This window comes from Carassius auratus, chromosome 28 (assembly GCF_003368295.1).
Source record: "Carassius auratus strain Wakin chromosome 28, ASM336829v1, whole genome shotgun sequence".
NCBI classification, from domain to species: domain Eukaryota; kingdom Metazoa; phylum Chordata; class Actinopteri; order Cypriniformes; family Cyprinidae; genus Carassius; species Carassius auratus.
In genome coordinates, this window is record NC_039270.1 from 17,486,145 (window position 1) to 17,513,950 (window position 27,806).

The 27,806-nt window shown below is 37.5% G+C and overlaps 2 protein-coding genes and 1 pseudogene across 2 annotated transcripts; 2 read left to right on the forward strand and 1 right to left on the reverse strand.

Annotated features, from left to right (window-relative positions):
* The first annotated feature begins 1,212 nt into the window (after nt 1–1,212).
* Nucleotides 1,213–4,686, forward strand: LOC113047045 (perforin-1-like; annotated as a pseudogene).
* A 371-nt stretch (nt 4,687–5,057) lies between these two features.
* LOC113047046 (perforin-1) lies at nt 5,058–11,462 on the forward strand. The gene is made up of 5 exons (XM_026208294.1): nt 5,058–5,143; nt 7,009–7,562; nt 7,678–7,816; nt 7,931–8,148; nt 10,204–11,462. Exons 2-5 carry the CDS (start codon nt 7,051–7,053, stop codon nt 11,072–11,074), a joined length of 1,740 nt encoding a protein of 579 aa, XP_026064079.1. The 5' UTR covers nt 5,058–5,143; nt 7,009–7,050; the 3' UTR covers nt 11,075–11,462.
* A 506-nt stretch (nt 11,463–11,968) lies between these two features.
* On the reverse strand, nt 11,969–25,944 carry LOC113047047 (fibroin heavy chain-like). The gene is made up of 26 exons (XM_026208295.1): nt 25,785–25,944; nt 23,932–23,976; nt 23,735–23,761; nt 23,569–23,628; nt 23,139–23,156; nt 22,204–22,278; nt 21,949–22,101; nt 21,838–21,870; nt 21,501–21,536; nt 20,671–20,727; nt 19,126–19,176; nt 18,833–18,880; nt 18,295–18,345; nt 17,913–17,963; nt 17,649–17,693; nt 17,058–17,117; nt 16,907–16,957; nt 16,083–16,139; nt 15,470–15,550; nt 15,100–15,246; nt 14,839–14,871; nt 14,712–14,768; nt 14,556–14,630; nt 12,575–12,625; nt 12,421–12,471; nt 11,969–12,323 (listed from the first exon to the last, which is right to left on the reverse strand). Exons 1-26 carry the CDS (start codon nt 25,849–25,851, stop codon nt 12,319–12,321), a joined length of 1,485 nt encoding a protein of 494 aa, XP_026064080.1. The 5' UTR covers nt 25,852–25,944; the 3' UTR covers nt 11,969–12,318.
* Between the last annotated feature and the right edge of the window lie 1,862 nt (nt 25,945–27,806).

Consider the following 27,806-nt stretch of genomic DNA (forward strand, 5'->3'; position numbering starts at 1 on the left):
CCCCAAAAAAATACTGAACAATAGAAACCAAAAAATTAACAACTAGGTTCTATAAAAGAGGTCAACAAAATATAACTATACTCAAAACAGCATACAACAAAACAGAATATGAACTTAACAACCTCACCTAACAGAATGAGACACCAGGGAACATATATAGTGGCTTGACCAAACCAATTTACACAAAAAGGGGAAAATAAAAAATGGGAGACAAGTACAAACAATCACATAGCCAACAAACTAAACCCAAACCCCCCCCCCCAACATGGCAGCACATGGTATGGCTTAATTGGCAGGTCACAGGATATCACAGTCCTCCACCCTTGGCCACACCTTTCTTCCCCCCCAGGACAGAGCTCTCTCCAACATGGTAACAAAGAAACAATGATTAATAAACAGAAAATATTTACATACCCCTACAATGTGAAAATGTGTGCACTCCATTTAAACAGTGTGTTGCTAAGACAAATAATATTATATGATAACCGAAATAAACTATATTATCAATGTTTCTAAATCATGAATTGTTTGGGGTGTGGCTATTGCAAAAAATTACTTAACCTATGTACCTAAAACATAACTTGGGTGCTGGTATTACCCTTCCTTGCCAATTGGTCATCCTGTGTGGCTTGGGCAACCACACAGTCTGTCACTCTTATTATAATGTAAATGGATGGGAATCATGGCATAAACATACAATGAAACAGAAAAAAAAACATACACAAACAAAACCCTGTGGCTCGGGACGATATATTGATATGTAAAGACATGAAACAATCCGTCTGTGCAAGAAACTGAACAGTATTTATATAGTTTCTTACCTCTGATTCACACAATGTGCAAACTGTTCTCCTAATCGGGTCCTCATATGCACAATCTACAGAAGAAACAACATCACCTTGGATGATCTGGGGGTAAGCAGATAAACATCACATTTTCATTTTTGGGTGAACTATCCCTTCAAAGTGATTATTACATTTTTAATCTGGATTATTTTATATATGTATATATATATATATATATATATATATATATATATATATATATATATATATTAATGCATCAATTCACTACAGGGGGCTTTGTTCACCCCCCGGAGCCATGTGAGAGACTTTTTTTATGGATGGATGTTTTTTATTTTTTTTAAAATAATATAATTAATCTTCTTTTTTTTAGGTCGGTTTTGCTGAATTTAAACCACATCCCATGATGTCAAGCAACACCTTTTCATACATTCTATCCATTTTACTCGTTTTTTTCACACATGATGAGTCAGTGACCATCTAAGTGTGAATGTTCTTGTACCTGTCCATTGCAGTTGGGACACATGAAGTACATAAATATGAGCACAGAACAAGTAGATCTCAGTCTGTGTTGGGCGCTCTCAGATAACGATTAAAAAGACCTTGCAGGTAAGTGAAAAAGTGCCTAAACTCACACTCTTAATTGTGAGTTTATTAACTGATAATAATACCAATATAAATACATTCAAGTTATTTTTAAACTATTTTAAACTTCAGTAAAAAAAAAAAAGAAAAGAAAAAAGGATGATGCTGAAGCACTAACAGCGTTAAAATGATTCTAGTGATTTTGCATGGGAACAGTATAAAAGGTAAACTGCTAAAAATCTAGCATCCCTATATAGAATGGTTAATTATAAAAATATTAAAACTTATTTTATACATAAGGAAGGGTCTAGGATACACCGATCAAATCCTGCACAAAGATTTTGATTAGAACCAATATACAATATACAAAGAACTATATATGTTGACATTTGCAAAGTTAACAGTATTAATATTGTGCTCTAATAATCAGATGATTTTTTTTTTCAACCTTATTTCTGATTTATGTATATCATGGCAGGATAACACCCAAACTCGCAATGATTCCTCTAGTTATCCTGTGGTCTGGGATTCTTCTGTACTTTCCTCTTCCAGCCAGCCCGTCATGTTTTCTGGGTAAAGAAGCAGAGTGCCAAGATGCGGATTTCGTGCCAGGATCTGACTTGGCTGGAGAGGGTTTCGACATAACTAAGATGCAGCACTTGGGGACTTTTGTCATCGACATGAGTAAGTGGGAGCTCACGAACAACACGTGTAACCTGTGCAAAAACCCATTCATGCAGAAAAAAAAGCAGAAGCTCCCAGTGTCTGTGATTTACTGGAGGGCCACCCAAAAATGCAAAAGGGTCATTATCCAGCTCCGTTTATGAGTCCAGCGAGTCCCTGGTCAGTTCCAGCACCTCCTCCATAGAGAACAACTGGAAAGCCGGCCTGGGAATAGGCAACATTGGTTAGTAAGGCATCGCTGATGATGGCTGGAACGAACTCCAAACTCGCCGAGTATTCAATGGCAAAGACCAAAAAGGACACGTTCAGCTTCATCAAGCAGTCTACATCCTGCGAATACTACAGGTGAGACTTAAAATATGAGTTAATTGCTGTGATGCATATGATTGTATAAGGGTTTTAATGTGCATCACTATTAACTGTTGTCTTCAGATATAGCATTAGCAGCCGCGCTTCTCTTCATCACGAGCTAAGCAATGAATTCACAAGTCTTCCAGAGACGTATGACAACCAAACAAAAGAAAGCTACTTGTCACTTGTCGAAAAGTTTGGCACACATTACATTGTCCAGGTAAGCCAAAATATAGAAATATCAATGCGTGCTATTTCTCTCAGTCTGTCGCAAATGTGTCACTGTTGCTTGTAATCTGTCAGGTGAAACTCGGTGGAGCAGTTCAGTCTGTGACCAGTGTCAGGAACTGCATTGCTACTCTACAGGACCTCAGTATTGATGAGGTCAAAACATGTCTGGACGTCGAGGTATCTGCTAGTGTGGGGAGGATCAGTGCTGACACTGCTGCCCGTCACTGTAAACAAAGCAAAGACAAAAAACTGAGCAAACACAGTTTTGCTAACAATTTTTCTGACAGGTTTGTTTTCTTGACTTGGCAGAATGTGATTTAACTGGATTATCAGCTAAATTATTAGTTAAAAATGGCTAAACAATATAATCTGATATAAATATTAGTGTGTGTGTGTGTGTGTGTGTGTTTATATATATGTATATTACAATTTATATATATACAATTTTTATCATTTTTTATTTGATATTTTTAAATGTATATTTTAATTTAGAATATCTATAATATAATACATACATTTTTATTTATGGTTTATTTTTGTATTTTGTATTATGTCATGTAATTAACATTATACTTATAATAAGAAGAAGAATATTTTTTTTGAAATTTGAAATTTAATCACTGAAAATAAAATGGGATTCACAATTTAATATTTTCCTTGAAAGGTAGTACATTAATATAATATAATATAATATAATATAATATAATATAATATAATATAATATAATATAATATAATATAATATAATATAATATAATATAATATAATATAATGATAATAGACAAAAATACAACAAGTGCATGTTATCATCATCATCATCATCATTATTACTGGGGGAAGGGTTCAAGCTTTCTTTTCTTTTCTTTTCTCCACAAGGTTAACTGAAATCACGGGTGGCCACGCTCAAGACACAGCGCTTCTCTTCTCAGACAAAAATGATCCTGGTGCTTTCAATCAGTGGCTCGCCACAGTGCCAGAAAAACCAGACGTGATTTCCTTTAAACTGAAGCCCCTCCATATGTTGCTGCCAGTCAAGAATCCAAAATATAAGCAGTTACGCCGAGCCATTCGTGACTACATACTGCAGAGGGCCCTTATGAAGAACTGCTCTACTCCTTGCAAGGCCGGTATCCCAACTAACCCCAAAGAGCCCTGTAAGTGCAGCTGTCATAACATCGCTGGAGTAAAAGCAAACTGCTGCCCTGCACAGCGTGGACTGGCTCAGATTAGTGTAACCGTGATGAAGGCGACGGGTCTATGGGGAGATTACTTCTCACAGACCGATGGGTATGTCAAGGTCCTGAGAAATCAGAAGGTCTTTCTAGGGGAAACACCAGTGATTTGGAACCAAAACTCACCAACCTGGAACTGGAAGTTTGGTCTTGACAGTTTCGTTCTCTCTCAGTTTGGGGGGCTGAGACTAGAAGTGTGGGATAGGGACAACAAGTGGGACGATGACCTCCTGGGGGCGTGCAACATACAACTAAAAGCCGGAGTCAAAAGCAACTTCTGTCGACTTAACCATGGTTTGCTGTACTACAAAACTTCTGTAACCTGTGCTCCTAGTTTAGCTGGCTCCTCATGCACAGAGTACGCGAGCTCTCCGATGGCCTCCCATCTAGAGAAGGTGTACGTGTCACGACACGCCCATCCCATCCCCAAAGATGAGCTGCTGAAAATGGGAGTGCTTTTGGATGAGCGCCGCTTGCGGTTTAGTCAAACCAGTGATCCTAAAAGCAAAACCCAGACTTTGTGAAAGCTTATTACCAAAGCACAATAAAATAAGTATTTGTGTTTTGCATCTAAGCATTAACGTGACAGATAACTATTCTTTTAACATCTTATTACTGGTGCTTAATGAGCTTTTTATTTTTATTTTCTTATTGCTATTCAGATCTTTGATACGACCTGCGTGTGTTTGCTATATTTCCTCAGTATGCGTTATGCTTCGCACTTTCTTGCATGCAAATTTTTGTGGTTAATAAAACAATCATGAAACAAGTTGAAGTGATTTTTCTAAGTCATTCTTGTCATTTTTAGTTGTAAGGATGGCGAACTGTCAAAAGTGTGTAGGAGGTTTAACACCACGAGAGGAACTATGTGACTAACAGCAGCACTGAGGCACATTTAGTCAAACATTAAGTTTTGATTTGACACGTGTAGTCCTACGGTCTGGCTCTACATCTGCATGTTTTAACAATGCACAGGTCAACGTGTAAATGAAGGCTCACATGTTCCCTTGACTCGTCATCTAGACCACATTTCAACTTAGAACATACTCAGCGCTGAAGTGGCTATTTGAGACCACATTCAATTCCTCTGAACTGAAATGCGTACCCTCACTCAGCCCACAACGGATGGATGAGTGTATCTTTTATTGGTAGCAAATAACGGTAAAGCCCACCCACAAGCTAGCGTTTGTTTCCTACATATAGCCCCCTCTCACACTTCAGTCATCAATGCCTGCTGGAAAATACAGAGTAGTTCAAGGTAAGATGAGAGTTTTACATCACCTTTCAATGAAAATAGTGATATGTTTCGTGCTGCTTAAGTTTGCCTGTGATGTAATTCAAAAGAAATAAGCAACTACAATTGCAAAAAAGCTTTTTCTATCATGTTCTCCACACAAGGCACACATCCTGTTACGGCAGTCCTGTTTATATTTCAGAATTAGTTACATTTTGGAGACTAGAATTTAAAATTAGGGCAACATTTTCTTTTTAAATATGTGTGAAAAAATGTGTGTTTTATGGTCGGTCACAATTGTTACCGGTGGGATAATGCGTGTACTGAATTAAAATATTTCATAAAAATCATTACCTATCTCAGTCCAGCTATTTTAAACAGTTTGATCACATTCTGGGGTTACTATAATGCATAAAATATAGGAATATTGAAACGGTTTTTCAAAATTGTTACTTTGTTTGTAACACATCATCAATATTTATTTTATTTTGTGCTACCAGTATTACAACATCAACATAGTAACTTATTTGTAGCATTTGAACTTTAATTCAGTGCAATATTTTATCATTGCAACATTTTAGTGCAGTTTTCACTTACAATAGCCAACCTAAGTTCACTGTCATCCCACTATTGCGACCGTCAAGATCGTTTACTCAAGCTATGACCACGCTCAACAAAACTGAATATATGTGAATTCATATATGAATACTTGACACCTTAAAGATAATGTGCACCAAAAATCTGTGTCATATCTTTATGATAACATAATTTACTAGCCTATTGTTTCGGAGCCTTGATACAGTCATCATCTTCTCAAGGTGCAAACAGGAATTAAACTGCTTTGGTCAGCTGACAGTTTGCACTAACCACGTGAAACGGCACATATTTGATTCTATATTTGCAGGAAGTGCACTAAAACATCAGTCAATAAGGTTTTTAGAGGTTTATAAATAAAAAAACTTTTTTACCGTCACTAATGTGTCAGATTAGGAGTATTCACGGAGTTACAGTTCATTTTAATGACGTGTTTGTAAATGAAGATCAGCGCAGACAGCACACCTTGTTTGTTATCTTTATTTTATAAGTCCACAAAGGTTTGTTGTTATTATGTCTGTATCCAAAAAATGTAGACCCTTTACAGATTCGATTGATGTATTGCTCTTATCTGTACGATTAAAACTGAAAGTGTAATTTACGGGGTTATCTGGAGAAAATGACTCACAAGGCATATCAGCGTTAATCGACTCCAGAGGGTTAAATTGGTTTTAAATGTTTGTCTGTTTTTTTTTCAGAAGTCAATTACAATTGTATTTGGTAATGACCAAAATAAACCATAATGTCAATATTATTATTATTATTTAATTTTTATCATTATGAAGGCTTTCGAGCTTTCACATAATAGTAATAATAATTTAATTAAAAAGTAACTGAAATTAGTTTTTTTTAATTATTCCTCATGATCCCTGTAGCAAGATCCACTAAATTGTCATAATCCTAATTACAATAAAATATAATAACCTTTTTCCATCATGTTCATGTGCAAAAGACTGTAATTACAAACTTGCAGAACAAGACATCCGTCCTGTTATAATATTTCAGAATAAGTGACATTTTAGAGATCAGACTTTAAAAGCATTATTTAAGGTATGCATTTTTATTTTATTTTTTTTATTTTTTTTATTTTTCACTTTGGAACAGTTTAGAATTTTGAGGGTGAAGGTTTGAGACTGTAATTTTTGTAATTAAGTCACTTTCTGTCATTTTTTACGCACCACTGACTGTGCAATTCAATTGACTGTCATTTCCAAGTTTGCATAAAAATAAAAAAATAGATAAATAAAATATAAACACTCGCACATACATAACGTTTCTGTTTTTTTTTTTCATAGGAAAGAAGAGCATCCAAACACATCTTAAGCAATTTTACAGGAATGTGGGCCGGACTTGTTTTTTACCTCTTTCTGCCCATCGTGCAGTCATGCACTAAAGGTAAACCGAATGAATGTGCAGAAGCAACCTTCGCCCCCGGGTCCAACCTGGCCGGAGAAGGATACGATGTGACCAAGATGCAGCGCAAGGGAGCCTTTGTCATCAACACCGAGGTCTGGAGGCGAAAGGATAAATCGTGCACTCTTTGCAGGAACCCCTACATGGAAGGAGCAAATCAAAAGCTTCCCACATCTGTGGTAGACTGGAGATCCAGCAAAAAGTGCAGCATTCAAGTATCAAGTTCCCTATACCAGTCCAGTGAGGAACTGGTCAGCTCCAGCATGTCCTCCATTGAGAACAACTGGGCGACTAGTTTGGGTATAAATGTTAAGGAAAATTCAGGCTCATTAATTTTGGCAGGAACTAACTCGAAGCTTGCAGAGTACTCAATGGAGAAGACCAAAAGAGACAAGTACAGTTTTGCCAGTCAAAGTATCTCTTGTTCATTTTACAGGTGCGAAATACCAGCTCCCATTGCCTCATGCCTTTCTTGAATACTTCATGATAAAAGAAACAAAAGAGTCATAACCTTCTCCTATCTCTTCTAACATTTCCATGTCTACCTACAGCTACAGGGTCTCCAACAAGCCTGTCCTCCATCCCGAGTTCAAGCGCTCTGTGAAGGAGCTTCCCAAGACATACAATCTTGATTTCAAAAATCGTTTTTACAAGTTCATCAACACCTATGGAACCCATTACATCACTAAGGTAATTCTAGTTTACAATTTACTCCACATGTATGGATTGCAAAGGCCCTAAATGCTTCAACGACACAATACACTGAGAGTCAAACCATTAATCGGGAGTTTTGTGTTTTGCCAGGTGACTCTTGGAGGAAGCGTCCACTCTGTGACCAGCATCAGACAGTGTGAGACCGCTCTGCAGGGCTTAAGTGCAGATGAAGTGAAGACATGTTTGGACGTGGAGGCAAGTGCCAGCATCCGTGGTAAAGTAGATATGAAAGCAGAAAGTAAGCACTGTAATGAAGACAAGGACAAAACAGAGAGCAAAAGCAGCTTCTCCAGCCGCTTTAATGACAGGTGGGTTTAAATCATGACGTGTATTTTAATTTCCAGTAGTCATATATTTTCTGTTCTGGACATCCCCTATTTTTTACATTTAGATGAGCTCTGCCATCATCTAATGCTCACTTAAAGTAAATTAATAAATACCTCTAAATGATTAACTGTAATCTTTAGCAGATCTACGATTTGATATCCCTTCTCAAATACTGTAAATGATAATATTGTGATGCCTAAATTCATTTAGCATGAATAATTTTTATTTGTCTATTTATTTTTAATATTTTGTATATTATTCATTTAGACATACAGTATAGTTTTTTTTTTATTCTCAGTCATTTATCTGCTATCAGCCATATTGTCAGCAGACATTTACTCCAGAAGCAAATTAAAAATTAAAAATGTTTTCTTAAAACAAGAACAAATATCAATGGGGTAAGAAAAGGAAAACATTTCTCCGTACCCCATTGGCAGTCATGTAAAAAAAAAAAAAAACATTATCAATTAAAATGTTTGTACTGTTTTGGTGTTTTATCTGTTTTGATGTTTGTAATAATATAAACTCCATTAATCATCGGGAAGAAGGAGGCGGGAACCGGCAGACAATGAAACTGAAACTTTAATAATTCAAAATAAACACAAAATAGCACATCAGCCCCTCACGGATGACTGTTGCGCACAAATAAAACCCAAACACAACTAAAAGCCCAGGCCTGGTCCTCTCACATCCTTCACTGTCGTCGCTCCAGTTCTATATCCTTCCATCTCCTCCGTGGGACTCGAGACCGGTGGGTCGAGCAGGTGTCGCTCATCTCCAATCACTCCCTCGGCCCCGCCCCACTCGTCACATACCTCCATCGCCCCTCGCAGGCCGGGGGTACTCCCGAGACTGCGCTCTACCCCCCACTCCCTCCTTCCGGGGGGGACCACCCAAGGGAACCTGCGGGAACCTGGGGGTAGGACAGACGAGGCGAGAGAAAAGGAGATGGAAGGAGGAGCGACAGAGACGAGAGAGGGGAGAGAGTAGAAAAAAAAAATTCCGATTCCAAGACGCACTGCTGCTTGGCCCTCCACCAGCTCGGTGATCTCCTCCGCGGTGCCTGGTGGTGGCACTGGACGGCCCTCAGCGGACGTCGCGACACTCCTCCGCCGCCCGGTGGACAGCGACGGCTCCTCCGGTTTTGGGCTGCCGGCAGGAGTCCCCGGTTCCCTGCTCCTCCACATTCAGGCGGACGGCAACAGGCTCTGGCCCCCTGGCGAACGGTGCCAACTCCTCCGCTCCCCCACGGACGGCAGCCGCCCCTCCACATCACGGGCAGCCGGCAGCGAGCTCGCTCATCCCCGGCAACTCACTCCAGCCCACCGCCTCGAGCGTCCATGGCGGCACACTCCTCGCCTGCTCGATGGCACCGCGGATTCACCACAGCAGAGAGGGATCTTCAGCAGCGCGTCCCTCCCTCTCCCGGGTTTCGGCACCACTGTAATAATATAAACTCCATAATCATCGGGAAGGAGGAGGCGGGAACCGGCAGACAATCAAACTGAAACTTTAATAATTCAAAATAAACACAAAACAGAACATCAGCCCCTCACGGATGACTGATGCGTACAAATAAAACCCAAACACAACTAAAAGCCCAGGCCTGGTCCTCTCTCGTCCTTCACTGTCGTCGCTCCGGTTTTATATCCTTCCATCTCCTCCGTGGGACTCAAGACCGGTGGGTCGAGCAGGTGTCGCTCATCTCCAATCACTCCAACGGCCTCGCTCCTCGTTCCCACGGCCCTCAGCCCCGCCCACTCGTCACAATGTTGTTGTTTTCTTTTTAAGGAATTATTTTCATTCTTAGACAGCACTTTGGTCAGTGCTCTGTTGTTTAAATGGTGCTTTATGAATAAATAAACTGATCTAACTAAAAGTAAATGTATCTTCATGTTATAATATTTCGATATTTGTACTGGAAAACAAACCAAAAACACTGAGAATGAAATTGACTTTATAAAATAATTTCATGTTCACTTCAAAAAGGCTTTTAATATCAATGTATCCCTAATCAACTGGTTTTTAATTCAAAGGCTGACCGAGGTGACCGGAGGTCACACTTCAGACCCTGAGCTGCTTTTCTCTGGAGGAAAAGACCCATCAGCTTACAAAGAATGGCTTGACTCCCTGCCACAAAACCCAGATGTAATTACCTACTCTCTGGAGTCCCTGCATGAGCTGATCTCCAACAAAGATCCAGTGCGCAAACACTTGCGCCAAGCCATCCATGACTACGTCCTGGAAAAGTCCCTCTGGAGGAACTGCACCGACTCTTGCAAAGACGGCGTCAAAGCCAACCCAAGCAACCCGTGTGCCTGCACTTGTCGCAACAATCCCGGGATCACACCAGACTGCTGCCCATCCAAGCGTGGGCTTTCTCGGGTAAAGGTCACAGTCGTGAGGGCCCAAGGCCTGTGGGGTGACACGACCACAGCGACCGATGGGTATGTTAAATTGTTCGACAAAAATAACATTCCGATTGGACGCACTGATATGATCACGAATAACAACTCACCCTACTGGGGGAGGACCTTTGATTTGGGTGATGTTGTCCTGGCAGATAATGAAAAGATAAAACTGGAGGTGTGGGATGAAGATAGTAAATGGGACGACGATTGGCTGGGAAACTGTGAAGTACCCATAAAAGCAGGTCTGAATGAAAACTTCTGTACTTTAAATCACGGTCTGCTGTTCTACAAAACAGAAGTGACATGCGCTCCAAGTTTGTCTGGCCCCCACTGTGCAAAGTATGTCGGTTCCCCCATGAACTTTCAACTGGAGAAGGTATACACATCCCGAAATGCACGACCTGTGCCAGCAGAAATACTGATGAGCAAGGGAGTACTTCTGGACACACTTTATGTATTTCAAAAGACAAATTACAGTGCTAAAACTATTCTGTAGTCAGTTTTGGCTTCGGATCTGATTGTGCGACTATGCAAAATATAACTTGAACCTTGCTTGTATTAATCACTATTAAAAAGTCATATTTAATATAATTCTTATTTTCATATTTCTCAACTTCAGAGACAATGCGCAATACATACAGATATATTTATTATCTGCTGTTTTTATTGGAGGATTTCTATGCTTGCACTGGCAATGTTTCAAAAACACATCACATATGCATTGTACTGTGTTATGCTCTTTCAGTCTACACTTTGTATTGCTGAAAATGATTTGTGTTTATTGCAAGTAGCATAATGTCACTATGACAGTTTTTTATTGTGTGTAAAAGTAATCTATAACTAAAAATGTAATGTTTCATGTCATGAAAGACTATAAATTGTCTGGTTGGAGTTGTAATCCCTTTTCTTTTCTGACCGACTGGATAGTTAAAAAATGGCATAATAAACGGGGTCCAAAACAACACTAGACACCACTTTGAGACATTTTGAGGTCTTTTTCAGGTTTGAAATGACACGATGTAAATGAGTAAATGATGACAGAATCTTTATCTTTGGGTTAACTATCCCTTTAACAATGGCTTTGACTTGTTTCCTCTTAAATGTCACCTCATGAGTCTGACACAGGATGCTTGTCGTGTGGTTTTCCTGTAGATGGATGAGAACAGAGCAGTATGTTTACCCCATGTGAGAGCTCAAAAGATTTTGACTGTTATGTCATTTTCTTAGTGTTCACTTTAAAACATTGTGTAATCTCATAACATAACATGACCTCAACACAGAATTCAAAACCACTTTTGTAGCTCGTTCTGGTGCATAATAGCTACCACTGTGCCCTTAAGCAGGACTGGGCAGTCTGTTGAAATCCTCATTGATCATAGTTGTCAAGCAAACACTCAGGAGTCAGATTAGGAGGTGGAATATTTAGTGTTTCATAAGAATTAAAATAACAGTCAATGAAGTGCTTAGCATGTTTTAGTTAGATACAGAGACACACAAGGGACATAAAACACTCCACTGGACAAGACAAACGAACAGACTGGGGACACATCAAGCAACATAACAATGAACATCAAAACCACACGTACACAAAACACACATGCCCGGCGCAAAAGGGCACCAACACCAACACCAAAACAATATGGCAGACAAAACATGTCACAAAACTGCACAACGGTGAGGAACACTAGGCATAAAAGGGCTAAGAAAACACTGACGAGTTTAAGAGCATGGCCTTGGAAATCAGCCTAGACGGAAAAGGAAGATGAGAAGTGATGGATGAGAAAGGTAAAAGACACAATACGCAATACATTAAGAATACAGATCTTCTAATATATCATCTACCTTTGTAGCCATTCCCATAAATGCCACTAAGCTTGCTTCCATCCTTCTGTCCTGTTAAAAAAAAAATAATAATAATAATATAGTGAAACTAACCACACGTTAGACCTTAACCAATGTCATTAGGTTAGACAGCTCATATGATTGATTTACTCACCAGCATAGGGCCCTTGACCCCCAGTACTCAGTGCAGCTGCATATCCAGTGCCTGTGATCAGTCACCACAATGGTTATTAGTCAACAGCATGTATGTATTTAGTCATGTTAGTGGAGAAATGGTGAAGATGAGAACGCAGACTGGTGGTCATTTGGCATGCATCAGTTATCAGTCAATATTAAAAATGATTTAATGATTTAAATGCATACACTACTGTTCAAAAGTTTGGGGTCATGGTTTTGGGTCTCTTAAGCTTACCCAGACTGAAAAATACAGCAACAAAACGACAATATTGTGAAATAATATTGCAGTTTAAAACAGCTGTTTTAAAACGCTATTTATTCCTGTGATGGCAAAGCCGAATTTTCAGTTACAGTCTTCAGTGACACGTGATTCTTCAGAAATCATTCTAATATGAAGATTTGATGCTGAAGTTGCTTTCTTATTACTATGTTGAAAACAGTTTTGCTTATTAATATTATTGTGGAAACTGTGATGCCTTTTTCTTTTAGGACACTTTGATAAACGGGAAGTTTAAAGGACCATTATTTATTTGAAAGAGAAATAGAATAGAAATCTTGGTATCACTTTCTATGAAGCCCGTATTCATAATACATTAAGAGGGTATTCTTAAGGCATTATAATGAATGTATAATGCATTATAAAAACCTTATAATATGTTGTATCATCTCATGAATATTAATAAGAATTACTTATTTGTGGTGAAAGCTTTTAAGAGTATGATGATTTATAACACAATGAACAAGTTGCATTCACTTTTACAAAGGATTATTCTTCTCATTGTTATAATGTATTATAAGTCTCATATCTTGCCATTTTTCTGATGCTACTTTACTTAAAGTGGTCAGAGACCACTTATAAGTAATAATAATAACAATAATAATAATAATAATAAAATGTTCTCTCAAACAGCCATAAGTTCAGATATCAGATCAGATGAATGTGTAATATGACACATTTGCTTTGAACTATTTGTATTGTAATATCAGTTTGATTATTTTGATGGTACCCTTAAGACAAGAGTTGATACGTAACTCTGCATCTACATATCACCTAGCAGTCATTAGAGTATTAGTATGCCTGCTACTGTAAATATATGCTAACACTTTATTTAGATACAGATAAACTGACTGTCTGTGACTTTGCAAGTACATAACTTATTGAGCATATTCTTGAGCATACTAATACTAATACATAATACTCTAGTGAGAGTTATTTGGCATGTAGTTGCAAAGTTACTTATAGTCGATTGATTAAGAGGACAATCAAGATAAAATGTAACCATATAAAACATAGTATTTTTTCAGTTCATTAACATCAGCCCAACAGGAAACCACGCACAAGTGTTAGTAAGAAACAGATCTGAAATAAACAAATGTCAGGATATGACACAGTCCATTACAATGTAAATGAAGTAGATTTAATTTGATGTGCATTGAGTGTTATAAATAATTATACTCTTAAACTTATAACCACAAATACGTAAGTATTATGACGTATTATAGTTGTTGTTTTGATTATTCATGAGTTGGTATAACATATTAGAAGGTTTTTTTTTATAATGCATTATGCATTCATTATAATGCCTTAAAAATACCATTATGATGTTTTAAATTTAAATAAAATTTACATTTATGCATTTAGCAGACGCTTTTATCCAAAGCGACTTACAGTGCATTCAGGCTATCAGTTTTTACCTATCATGTGTTCCCGGGGAATCGAACCCCCAACCTTGCGCTTGATAACACAATGCACTGCCACTTGAGCTACAGGAACACATAAAAAGGGGCTTCATAGAAAGTGTTACCGAAATCTTTTATAACATTATAAATGTCCTTACAATCACTTTTGATCCATTTAATGTATCCTTGTTGAATAAAAGTATTTACTTTCTTTCAAGGAAAGAAAATAGATATGTATTAGATGTATATGAAAAAAAGAAAACTGCTTATATTCTCACCATATTTGGCGGCTGTCTTTGTAGCATCAGCACCCAGGCTGACTTGCTCAGCACCAAAAGGATAACCAGCATCAGCTGCAGGTAAACACATTTACACCTGTGTCACAATCAGACAGTCTATGATGTTCGGTTTTTCTCTTTTTGTTATCAACTTACCTTCAAGCCCAGCTGCAATGACTGGTGCGTTGTAAGGAATCTGGCCTACAGCTCCGCCTGCAGCAGTAACATTTTGTAATCAATAAAAGGACTTGAAATATATTGCCCAAAAACTTCACAATATTACCTGCTAATGGCTCCATTGCTCCACCTGTACCACCTGATAGGAGACACACCATCTTTACTGTCTTTCTTGTAACAGTTATCGGATCTCTGTTAGCATGTTAGATTTATTAATACTCTTTACTCTCTTGTTTATAATCATCATTCGTTTTCTGAACAGGGGACATTTGTGTTCAAGTCAAATCCTCAAGCAAAGCATCAGGATAGCCGGTAAACTGAGATTTGCATGTTGCATTTGAATGACAAAAATGTGCAATGCACGTACCCAAAGAAGTGTCTGCCCCAAGCGTTGGTATTCCTCTGTATGTAGCTCCACCATAACTACCAGCTTTGCTTTGAGGGTCAAGTCCAGCTGAGACCACAGGCTGGCCACCGTAAGGCAAGGATCCAGCTCCAAGAACTCCACCAGCCCCTTTAGACAAATTAAACCAGAGGTTTTACAGGAACAAGCAACCACAGAGTTTTGCCACATTTGTCAATGGCAGGTGAAGTAGGAAATGCTGTAATCTGTCAGTAAGATATTTTTTTAAAGAAATTAATGCATAAAATTGATCAAAACAACCCAAACCCTGTTTGAACGGTTGTGTATTCAGTGTGTTTCTATTTAACTGTCATCTTCAGATGACCTTTCTTACCATATTTTCTAGACTTGGCATCAGCACCCAGGCCGGGGTTCACCACCAGTCCTGGACCTCCAAGGCCTCCAGCGCCAAGACCTGCGCGAGCAGACATTGACCTCTGTGATTTCATGCAGATGATGCTGCTTCTAGTTAATGTATGCAAAACACTCGGTTTACCATCTCCATTAGTGGCATCCTAGGAGCATATTACGGTCTTGCTCAGATTAGCTTAGTATTAGTATAAAAGTAATTGCACTGGCAACAGCTGATTGCTCAGTGGTCAAGCTATTGCAGTTCAGACACTTCAACCAGATTAGGCTGGAGGAGGCTATTTTCTACAATCTTGATTAAAATAATCTTGTGTATAATCACAGGACAGAGTGTATTACACACTGGATGAAGTGCTGACATTATTGCAGGTGTTTTGAATCTCTTTAGTGTGAATGCAATGCTGTTGATTACACCCATAACCTTACCAGCTATACTGTTCAGACCAACATTATCACCTAACACTGATGGGTAGGCCGGTCCTGTAACATAATTATAATTGTCTCTCAATTATAATTATGCTTATATGTTAGTGTGACATTGGGACATGCTCCATCGTACCAATCCAGTCCAGACTCACCTGCTCCATAACCGTCTGCTGTGCCATAAACCTCACTGCCGTATCCGTTGCTGAAGCCTGCTGAGAAAACATTATTAAACTCAACACTTCACAGGGTGTAAAAGTAACACAGGAAACACCATTGTGTTTCACAGTCAAAGTCAACAACTGTGTAACCAAGGTGATTCGGAAAAAAAAAGAGCATAACATAGAGTGTGAAATTTTGGGTGTTTCTTGCACAGACTGGCACGCCAATGTTTGTGCAAGAACTCAGATGAAGAGGTCTTAGAGGAGCACTTCGCTCTTGGCTTTGTGCTGAAGCAGCAGGCTGCTGATCTGACCACACTCGTGCTTAATGCATCATGCAATGCATAACAACAACGTTATGATATTATGAAAGGTTTTACTAGGGTACTAACAGAGACAAGAATAGAAAAATCATTAGAAGAAACAAAGGACAATATTTAAACATCTATATAGAGGAGAAAAGGCCTAAAGTAGTTGTCATAGTTTTCACTCCAGTAACTATTTTTCAGGACAGATCTATATCAACAGCCATAGAAAAGTGGACAGAATAAAAAAAATAATAAATCACAAAAACGAAACTGTATGATTATTTGTAAATAATCAGATGTTTATTTAAAAGTCTGGGGTCTCTAAACATATTTTAGTGTTTGTGAAAGTTTTGAATTTTTTTTTTTTTTATAAATCTTTTGCACAAAAAAGTGTACAAACTGCTGTAGAAAACACACTTTAAACTCAAAACTTCACAGTTGCTGATATGCAGCCCTTGTGACAATTAGCCCCGTCTCCTCTATATAATGAACAAAAGAGATATTATTTACCAATCTGCTTTCCTGCTCGAACTCCCTGTGGGTATCCACCTGCCCCTAGACCTGTATCAGCAAAAAACAACAAAAAAACTGGTAGCTTTAGCAAGATATGATTATTATAGTGCTTGTTAGAGAGAAACAAAAGTTCACAATTTCTAGATACCTGCTCCATAACCGTCAGTTAAACCAGCTCCAAGATAACCACCAGCACCAAGGCCGTATCCTGCCAACAAAATATCAACTATGAAAATTTGGCCACTAGTAACAAAGATCATGGCCATCACAGAATAATGTGATCGTACAGGGGCCTGTTGGTCAGAGTAATCATGCAAGGCGAATTCACAGTGTGTGTGTCTGGTCCATATGTGTGGCCTGTGGGAGAGAAATTAGCATGCATAGGGCACACATCAGCACAAAGATAAAGGCTCAGGTGAAGCATATAAAAAGAAAAGAGAACAGCCCCAAGAAATAGATGAGGCATTAGTCCAGCACGCACACACAAACACACAGAAACCTTTCTGAACAGCTGTGGTACAGAAAAGCACTTATTCATAGACCTGCAGCTGCAATGAGTTCACGATGAGGGGTGCATTTTCCAGTCTACAATCATTAACACACTAACATGTCGAATGCCATATATACAATTCATTGGATGACAGCTGGAATACTGAGTTGATTTTAGACTGGAGAAAACAGCACCTCGTGACATGCATTCAGCCATAAACCGGTGATATTTTAATAGGAAGACGTTTACCCATATTGGATGGTTCGGTGCCCTGTCCGTTAGGCAAAACTGGTCCTGTATTGTATTACAACAGTGGTTTATCTCAACACAGAGAATCCAACATCAGCTATACAGTATGCTTATTAAAAACAATCTTTTTGCATGCATTTCCTTCCACTCACTCTCCCTTTACTTCCAACGAATATAAACATATTCATCACAGAAATTTTTCACTGATTACTCGCAGATAGGAACAGATCATTTGTTTTGCTACAAAGGCGATAAAAACTTTACCATTGTTAATAATTCCTCGTCCATTATTCATATCTGCTGCTGGACCATAGCCTACAGATCATAACAGTAGTTATCTACAGCAGTTTTGATTAATAGACATCTATACCACATTACAAAAGTCCGGGGATGATAAAGGTATTATAAGCTAAAATCACATGTGATGGTTTCCACACAAATATATGAACTGTTTTCCACATTGACAATAATAATAAATGTTGATGATGTGACACTGAAGACTGGAGTAACAATCCTTCACAAGAATAAATGACATCATAAAATATATTAAAATATCAAACAGATGTGAAAGAGAATTATTTTTTTTATTTTTTATTTTTTTTTACAGTTCTGATTAGCTTTAATTCAGCTGTTGGAGTGTGTTTACCCTTAATTTGAGCTCTCATTCCATTGGTCACTCCTGGTCCTGAGGGGAAACCTATTGAGCGCAGCTACAGTTACTATATTAGTCCCATTACTTAAAACCCACAATTTTGACTTGCCTATGCCATAAGAGGACACTGTACACAGCTGTATACTAACTATCTGCTTGATAAGTCTGACATCTCATGTCACTGTTTCCAATGTCCAAACACTCAAGCAGATGCCAAACGCAAACGACAAATAGTGATAATATACACTCATGGTGTGCTGTAATACTACCGAAAAATATATAAAATGATCCTAACTTATATCTCAGATGGCCACTGTTTATAAATCCTTAAATATTAGTGTCCAAGGTACTGTAGTGTATCGAGATTCTCAACTGAAACGAGCAGAGACTTGGACACAGAAACAGTTTTTCTCATGTCACGGCTTAACAAGCGGATAAACACTCGACTATATACTACAGCTATGTCAATCATATTATACAACAATGAATCTTTCAAATATGAAGTCCCACATACATCTGGGATGAGTTTTACCATTGGCTATATCACCCTGTCCATTAGGGACCCCTCCGCGACTGTAACCTAAACACCATAACACCAGTTAACATTCACCAAGACACCATCAGCATAGCAGCTGCTACTGTTGCAAGAGCATTAGACAAAAAAATCAACACATTTCAGGATAGGCATGTATTGTATAGTGAGATAAATGGAAGCAATGTGCCACTCATCATGCAGTGTAAATGGTTCAAATATTGTAACTAAAAATCCAGATTAATAAAGCTTTAAAAAGCATGAAAGCCAGACGTGGAGGTGCTGAGGTTTACCATCGCCCCTCTCTCTCTGTGACACGGGCTGGCCAGCTCTAGGCCCAACACCTGTGAATACAGACACATCAGCTAGAGCCAAAGACTTCAAGGGTGAGAAAGATATTTGTGAATGACACTTATTAGGGTGTTAACTTGAACTTGACCCTGGTGGAGTACTGAGTCAGCATGCATTCTAACTTCTCAAACATATGCAAAGGTGCACAGGATAGTGACTCATGGTGTGAGAGATAAGGTTCACAGCAAATATCTAATGCACAACAAGCTACCTCTATTGTGTCACAGCAAAATGACAGAATTGCACAATAGATGCTCACAGAAGCAGGCACACAACATCTGAAGCAGGTGCAAAACCAACACATGACCAAGAAAAGTGGCTACTCAATGGAACTGCACAATCCTGCTTCCTACATTATCTGGGGAAAAAGCTACAAAGCTGTAACTGGGACAGTACCCTTTCAAAAAGTACTAGATGGTCCTAATCTGAACACAGTTTTATTCAGTGGGTGGAACAGTCAGGACTTAAGGACCTATACTGCTTTTGTTTATGAGCAACTAATGCATGAATGAAAAATATGATTTAGACTGATTCAAACATCTACATGTTCCTCAACTTTTCCTCTAATCTTTTTGCACGAGAAAAAAATAATTGCCCCCTGCTGGCTGGACAACTGAATTGAACCTCAGACCTGAAACTGATTTTGTGCTCTAAAACTTCCTAAACCTTTCTAAACCTTCAGCAAAGAAGCCAAAACTGACTCAAACATCAACAAAAATCCAACAAGCTCAAATAGCCTATATTACGCTTAACAAGCAAAAGGGGCTGACAGAACAAATCGATGTCAAATTTTATAATATAATATTATATATATATATATATATATATATATATATATATATATATATATATATATATATATATATATATATATATATTATATATATATATATTATATTATATATAATACTAATGCATAGATTAATACACCTATACACATACATACAAATTTTTTAAGTAAAAAAAAAATATTCCTTAATATTTTTGACTTTTTAAATACACATAAAACATTCCTAAATCATTATATACATTTACTTGAGAAGCAAAGCACTGTTTTTAACAAATGTATCAATATTAAGTGACTTTATGCTTTAAACAACAATAAAAACTGCCAATAAGAAAAAGAAACTTAATTTAAAGCAAAAAAAATTGTCTTACCCTATTTGCAGAAATATATATTTTTTATTTTTTAAAGCATTGTCATCACATTTTTACATATATTTTTATTTATTTATTTATTCAGAAAACTTTACTGATTCTATGGTAATTTGTTTCTCAGGTAAATATATGTTGATTTAAGAATGTCTAGATATTTATTTATTAAAAATATTTTTTATTTGTTGTGTTTTTTTTTTGTATGTCCCATTTCTACAGTTACAAAAGGAAAAAAACATGAATGAATATCTATGAATTTTGATGACGTGTGAATGGGAATTAGCCTATCCCTAAAGGAAATGCAAGAAAGAGTCAGAGATTGGAGGCTTTACCCAGTTTTGATGGTTTTGAGCCTCGCCCTGTGGGTGTGCCAGCTGGTACACCATATCCTGAAGACCACAAAATTATTAATGTCAGTTTCACAGCTTTGATACACCAAATCTAGACAAGCCTTTCGTTTTATGACATGTTTTGTAAGAGCATTCATATTACAACACCGATTTAAGATAGGCTCTAACACTTTGACCAGCAGACACAACTGCTGCTGTTCCATATCACAAAAATCTGCACAAGCTGTTACTCAAACAATAATGCACATTAGATTACTGCAAATGATTACTGCAATTAAACAAACAAAGATATTACACTTGCTTAAATCATCCAGTATTTCCAACACGAAAGCACCTATATGATGTCCAAACAGACAACCATCCACATCCACCAACATGAAACTGATAGCACAAGACATCTGCATATTCTCTGAAAACTCACTAGCTCATCCACAATAATAAACCGTGTGACTAGTGTCACTGTCACACTGAAGTGGCTTTTGAACGTTTATGTATGCACGTACATAATAAAACAAGGATAAAAGTCTAGAAATGATTCTGCAAACAATTAACTGTAGGCAAGGTGCATGCCCTCCTGCAGCGCCTATCAAATTTTCAATTTACCACTTAAACACCCAAAATTGCAGAAATCTGAAATAAAAAAAAATATTTTGGAGGAAAAGGGGTCCAACTGTTTCCTGGAATAAAGTGGATAAAATTAGTCAGTTGAGGCTGCTGTAGCGACCAGATTAAACAACAAAACCTGTTCAGACCCCTGAGTTTAGTTAAACACACACATTTTCCTAATGCTTTGACAAGGAGAGGTTACATACCGCGTCCAGCGGCGGGGTATCCTCCTGCCCCATAACCTGGCAACAAAACAAGAGAGATGTTAAGGTTACAGAAAGAAGAAGTAAATGCCTGTTTAGTGGAAGCCTCTCATGGTAGACACATACACTCCCACTCCCACACATCTTCATCAGAAACATGACACCTAATCATGGCAAACGGACAGCATATATCACTACGTGTGAAAGATTTTAATCACAGCACAAGGTCACATTCTGATTGGTTAGATCGGATCCAATCTGTTACACAACCTTCAGGTCGGAAAGAGATGGCAGTAAACTGGAATGTGTCATTTAATGTTAATTGATTGGGGTCACTCACCTAGCTGTGCTCCATAGCCGTTACTGGTGTAACCTAGAAAATGTCCAAATCAAACAGTGAGTAAGTGTTGCAAGAGTCCTTCTGAACCGAAAGCAAATGAGCAGCTCTCACCTCTTCCTCCGAGGTTCCCTGCTGGATAACCTAAAGCTGCTCCCAGCCCATTGCCTAGGCCATACCCTGTGCCGAGTCCCAGCCCAGCAGACCCCAGGCCAGTCCCCAGGCCAGTCCCCAGGCCAGTCCCCAGGCCAGTCCCAAGGTTTGCAGCTAAGACCAAAATAGCAGGATCGTGTTGATGAATGCAAGCATTATAAATTCATCAGACGTAGAAACTGATATCTGCCCATTATAGTTTTAGGAAGGACGTACCTCCTCCATAACCTCCGAGTGTTCCATATCCTTGTTTCAGACCTCCTCTGATCGCAGTGGGTCTGTATGCCATCCCTAAAAGACACCATGCTCATTACACATACTACACACACACTGAGTCCACATGCACATACTGTAATAACACAGACTATTGCACACATTTACACACTGTTTGAGTGCATTCTGCAATAGTTTGGGGCCAGTATACCTTTTTTTTAACTATACGGTCACAGTTTAGAATAGGTAACACCTATTATTTGCTTATTAGCATGTGTATTACTAGATTATTAGCCATGTATTAGGGCTAATTAAGAACATATTAAGGGCTTATTCTACATTCCTAATCTTACCCAATACCTAAACCTAACAACTACCTCACTATCTATTAATAAGCAGCAAATTAAGAATTAATTGAGAGAAATGTCATAGTTAATAGTTAACAAGTGTTACCTATTCTAAAGTGCTACCAAATATACTTTTATTCAACAAATACACAGTACAATTAACAAAAGTGACTAAAAAGATACTTATAATGTAACAAAAGATTTATATTCCTTACAATTTTTTTTATTTCTATTAATCAAAAAAAGGTATCACTGATTCCATAAAAATCTTGAACAGCAAAAGTTTTTTCAATACTTGATCATGAAATCATCATATTAGAATGATTTCTGAAGGATCATGTGACACTGCAGACTGGAATAATGATGCTGAAGATACAGCTTTGCATCACAGGAATAAATGACATTTTAAACTATTCTGCAGGAGAGAAAAGTTATTTTGAATTGTTATAATATTTCACAATAATAACTGTTTTTTTTTTGATCACTCAAATAAAGTATTTATTAGCATTTGAGACCTCCTTCACAAACATCGTACAGATTGCAAACTTTTGAACGGCACTGTACACAAAATAAAAAGCTGAATAAATTTACCTCCAAGATAACGGCCAGCTGTTTGTGAGAAAAAAGAAAAAAAAAAAATTAATGATTGGTATAACAGAATCCAAAAGATTAACACTCACATTTTGTGAATAAATAAACAAATACAGTAACACTTAAGCATTGGGAACAATTCTCACTGTTAACTAGTTGCTTATTAGCATGCCTATTATAAACACATTGGCTGTTTATTAGTACTTAAAAAGCACTTTCTGCATGACCTTATTCTGTATCCCCAATGCCTGAAATTAACTAGACTTTACTGAGGCAAAAGTCATAGTTAATTATTTGTTAATAGCGAGAATTGTGATCACAAATACATGGTCTCTTTTTCAAAGTCAGTTCTGTCACTTTGGCATGTGTTAAATCAAAGGTCAATTGTAAATCTTTATTTATTGTTTGTACATATTTTCATCTAAATCACCTGTTTTTCCTGGCTTGCCTGCCCCATATCCACGGGCCCCGAGGATACCAGCCACTGGACCTGACAGTACAGAAATCACAGAAGGATAAGATAACCTTTGCACTCTCATAAGCAAAGTGTTCATTGGATTCAGCAGCATCCGTCAGGTTCAGGCAGACAGACTTACCTCCAGACTTTACACCGACACCAGGACCTACAGAGAAAAGACAGAAGGCCGGATTGATAAAGAAACTCATCATGTGAGGTAATGTTTATGTTGTCCTCTAACCCTCTGTAATATCTCACAGAAACACTATATATATATATATATATATATATATATATATATATATATATATACAGAATTGAAAAAGCGCAAAATACCTCGACTCGCCAGTCTTCCCAGAGCTCCAGTCTGTGGCCTAACTCCTATAAAACAAGGAAATAAAAAACTGTGTAAAAGCTTTTAGCCTAAAAGAAAGAATAACATATTTTGAATACCACATTCAAAAATAAAAATACCATAATTTTGGAGATTTACCATGGAAACACAATGTTTTCTGACAAACCTTCTATGCAAGTACTTATTATGGTCAGCATAATATTAACTGATAACATTACTATACTAACGCCTAAGTTTTTAAGAGCAGGGCTCTTGAAGGTCGTAAAAAACCCTCCAGCAGAGGGTGCTCAAATAGATTTAGGAACTTCTCAGTTAGTGAGATTAGCTCCAGTTTGAATTCTTAGAAACCAACCTATAAAACTTCCATTGTTGGGATACTGTGTCGGTTGACGTAGTAAGAGATTAATGTGTGAATTTCATTGAACTAACCACTGTGTGTGCGTATTTGGGACAGGCCTCCACTGATGCCCAGAAAGTGTAAGGACAAAATGGTCTGTGTATCGACCGGATAAACTCAGGACTGACAGAAGGACGACAAATTTTGACCACCGCTGTCACCTTCAGGCACCGGGTTTTGATCTTCAGACATGAAATACGACTGTTTAAGTTGCGGTCAGTGTATATCCAGGCAAACTCAGACACATCGAGCCATGTCTCACTTTCTGAGCTGTTTCTCCATTTATCACACTCCTCAGACATTTAACATGCAATCGTTATGTGCATTATATTATGTCATTTCCTAGACACCTTTTATTCTGACGTACAAACATTCGTGGCTGTTGGCTGAACGTTTAATGATGCGATAATGCCTCAAGATGACTGAAGAAGACAGTGTGGCTAGTGGCCAGTGTGGCACTAGATAAAGAAAAGCACCACTCTTGATTACTTCACCTCAGTGTTGCGTTTACAGTGTTGCAATATTAAATGGGGAAAAGGATTAACAGTTCTAAACCTAAAAATTATATTTCTGATTAATCTAATAGTGCATTGGAAGTATATGCAAACATATGGTTTAAAACATTTACAAACATATAATTTTTCTGTTTTCTAATATAACCTTGTGTATTGACATGTAGCCTATAAATAAAAAGGTGTAAACGTCTAAGCAGATGTAAATATGTTATTCTGAAGTTCTATTTTATTGAAATCTCAATTCTCAAAGGAACAAGAATTGAGAACTAATGCATTCTATTTATTTACCCAAATTATATTTCAACTGGATTTCCCAAACGTTTTGTCATCCGACCTAAAATATTTACTTCAAGTTCCCTGTGAGATTCTCTTATGCCATGACATGGAGGTAAAAAAATAAAATCTTACATATTTTGTAATAAATGTTTAACTTTGCTTCTACTTTTAATTCATTCATTTTAATTACAGGTTAATTCATTATTAGCCATTTGATTTTTATTAGATTTTCATGCATACATTTAAATTTGATCAATAAACTGCTGGAATCTGTCCACATTATTAGAAATTCAAAGCGGCATTCAGATAGAGAAACTGCATGATTGGTCTCTCCACCTACATATTGCTCTGCTTTAATGTGTCAAAAAATTTTATTTTCTCAGCAGCCAAACATAAGTGCACAAAGGAGGGCTTGAACACATGGGTCAGCCTTGTATCTGGAATTAACCTCACAACCTTAGTGACAGAGGAAGAGATTCTTTTTTTTTTTTTTTTTTTTTTTATCATAATTTGCATTTTAGATTAAAATCATTTAGTTACAGTTACAATTATTTTGCCCCATGGGTGTCCCAATATTGTAACAAGCATTTCTATTCTCCCCCTTAAATCTCTTCAACAAGTCCTTCAGAAGACAGGTCCAACTTACCTCCTTGTATGGTGCTCTGTACCAGCCACAGGACCAGTGAGGTCTGCAGGATCGCCCGAACCAGCATACTGGCAGACAGACAGACAGACAGACAGACTTGGTATTAGCAAATAGCTGAAAATGCACACAGGTGAATTGCGAGTCAAGCACCCCCAGCTGAAAGCAGCACCACTGGCCAGTTTACCCTCCAGGCCTTTATTTATTCTCTGGACGCCCATGTCTCTCCTCTGACCGGCCCTGCCCTCTGCTCTTCTATTGGGTACCCTCTAACAAAATCACCTGCCTTTTCTCTCATTCCTCGTCCCATTCTACCACCTCCTTTTCTCTTGCTCTACCAAGCCTGAAGAAAATATATATATATATATATATATATATATATATATATATATATATATATATATATATATACACACACACACATGCATATTACAACACTGATTTAACATAGGCTCTAACACTTTGACCAGCAGACACAACTGCTGCTGTGCCATATCACAAAAATCTGAACAAGCTGTTACTCAAACAATAATGCTCATTAGATGCAAAAGCAAACACAAACGATTACTGCAATAAAACCTTGCAAATGCAGAAAAGACTCCTTCTAGTTGAAAAAGTTTATTTAGATTTTTCAAATTAGCTTCAAACTGAAAGGTTCTTTTGGGATCCAAAAATGATTTCTATTTAATCACTGCAAACACACTCCTTCAGAAACTTTATTTTTAAGAGTGTATTTTTTTCATTGCGTCCCGGTAACTCAAAGCCATCTCTCCTTTATCAAAGTAAAAAATTCCTCAAAGAACTTCAGTATTATGGTAATATTGTTTATAGGGTGATTGTTTTGTATGTTATACACTTTATTTACACTAGATGCCAATAAAGAACCTTCATTTATAAAAGTGTAGTGACATTTTTATTTCCTTAGTGAGATAATATACAGTTAATATTATTAAATAAATTAAGCTAAAACAATGTCATATGTTCATGTATTTATTGGTAGGATAATTAGTAGTCATCTAGATCATATAACAATAAAATGTGAACATAGTAAAAGTTTATTTTGGTGTCAGTTTAAGGGCTAAGCATTGACACAAAGATCAGATTCTGTGAGTGCTTACACACCTCACACTGAGAATCCAGTGCTATGATTTATAGTAGTAAAAACACCATGTGAGACACTGCAGTAGCTTCTGTTTGCAATGATTCAGAAAGATAGATTTATAGGTTATGGGTGTTCTTTTTGTTTTCATTAACTTTGTCCTCAGATGTTCATTTGCTTCCCCTTTAAGCCCTCAAAATACCCAAGCTACCTCTTAAAGATTTTCAAAAAGATCCCATTTTCCTGATGGACATTATATGAGCATGAATTTAATATTAAGAATCACAGAAAATGCATTAAAGGAAATAAAAGCACACACTTAATTAATAAAGACAAGATTAACATCCATTTGTTAAGAAAAAGGAAAGTATTTTATGTTTAGATGACTTCCATAGTGTTTCACACTCTTGTGTTTCCTAAGCAGGCGTTTGTCTAATGAGTTAGATTCAATTAGGCAGTCTTGAGGCCTGTGACACACAGAGCAGACAGTCTTGTGATGAAAAGAGCCAAATGGAGGAAGGACAGGTCCACTGTGTTGTGTATAAGTTGAAGGTTATTACCTGAGCTCCAGACAGGTCTGTCTAGTAGTTTTCTGTAGCTTGTGACTCTGTTTTATTTACAAACCGTGTAAATGTCCTGCTAGTGAGGATTTGTACATATAAAAGAGGAATAATACAAACCAGCGTAGGATGTGGAGAAGCAAAGTTCCACATTAAACGTTTATAAAAGCTTGTTTTCAACAAGACGACAGTCGCTGGCAGAAACACAGTCCAGTGAAGTCATATTTGAACAGCAATTTAAAGCCTCCGCTACGACGTCATCAGCCGTTTATTTCGACTTTTGAGCTTATTTCGACGTTTTCTGTCAGCATTCGTTCTTTTCCGCATTTTTGTTTTCAAAAGGCATGAAGAACCACCTTGCACCGA

Excerpts from the sequence above, each read along its gene's own strand:
- LOC113047046 (XM_026208294.1), top strand. The coding sequence starts at position 7,051 with ATGTGGGCCGGACTTGTTTTTTACCTCTTTCTGCCCATCGTGCAGTCA. Across the intron at positions 7,817-7,930 it reads GAACCCATTACATCACTAAG|GTGACTCTTGGAGGAAGCGT; the intron begins GTAATTCTAGTT and ends GTGTTTTGCCAG. Across the intron at positions 8,149-10,203 it reads TCCAGCCGCTTTAATGACAG|GCTGACCGAGGTGACCGGAG; the intron begins GTGGGTTTAAAT and ends TTTAATTCAAAG.
- LOC113047047 (XM_026208295.1), bottom strand. The coding sequence starts at position 25,851 with ATGCTGGTTCGGGCGATCCTGCAGACCTCACTGGTCCTGTGGCTGGTA. Across the intron at positions 21,537-21,837 it reads CGGCTATGGAGCACAGCTAG|GTTATGGGGCAGGAGGATAC; the intron begins GTGAGTGACCCC and ends TTTTGTTGCCAG. Across the intron at positions 15,247-15,469 it reads TGCCAAGTCTAGAAAATATG|GGGCTGGTGGAGTTCTTGGA; the intron begins GTAAGAAAGGTC and ends ATTTGTCTAAAG.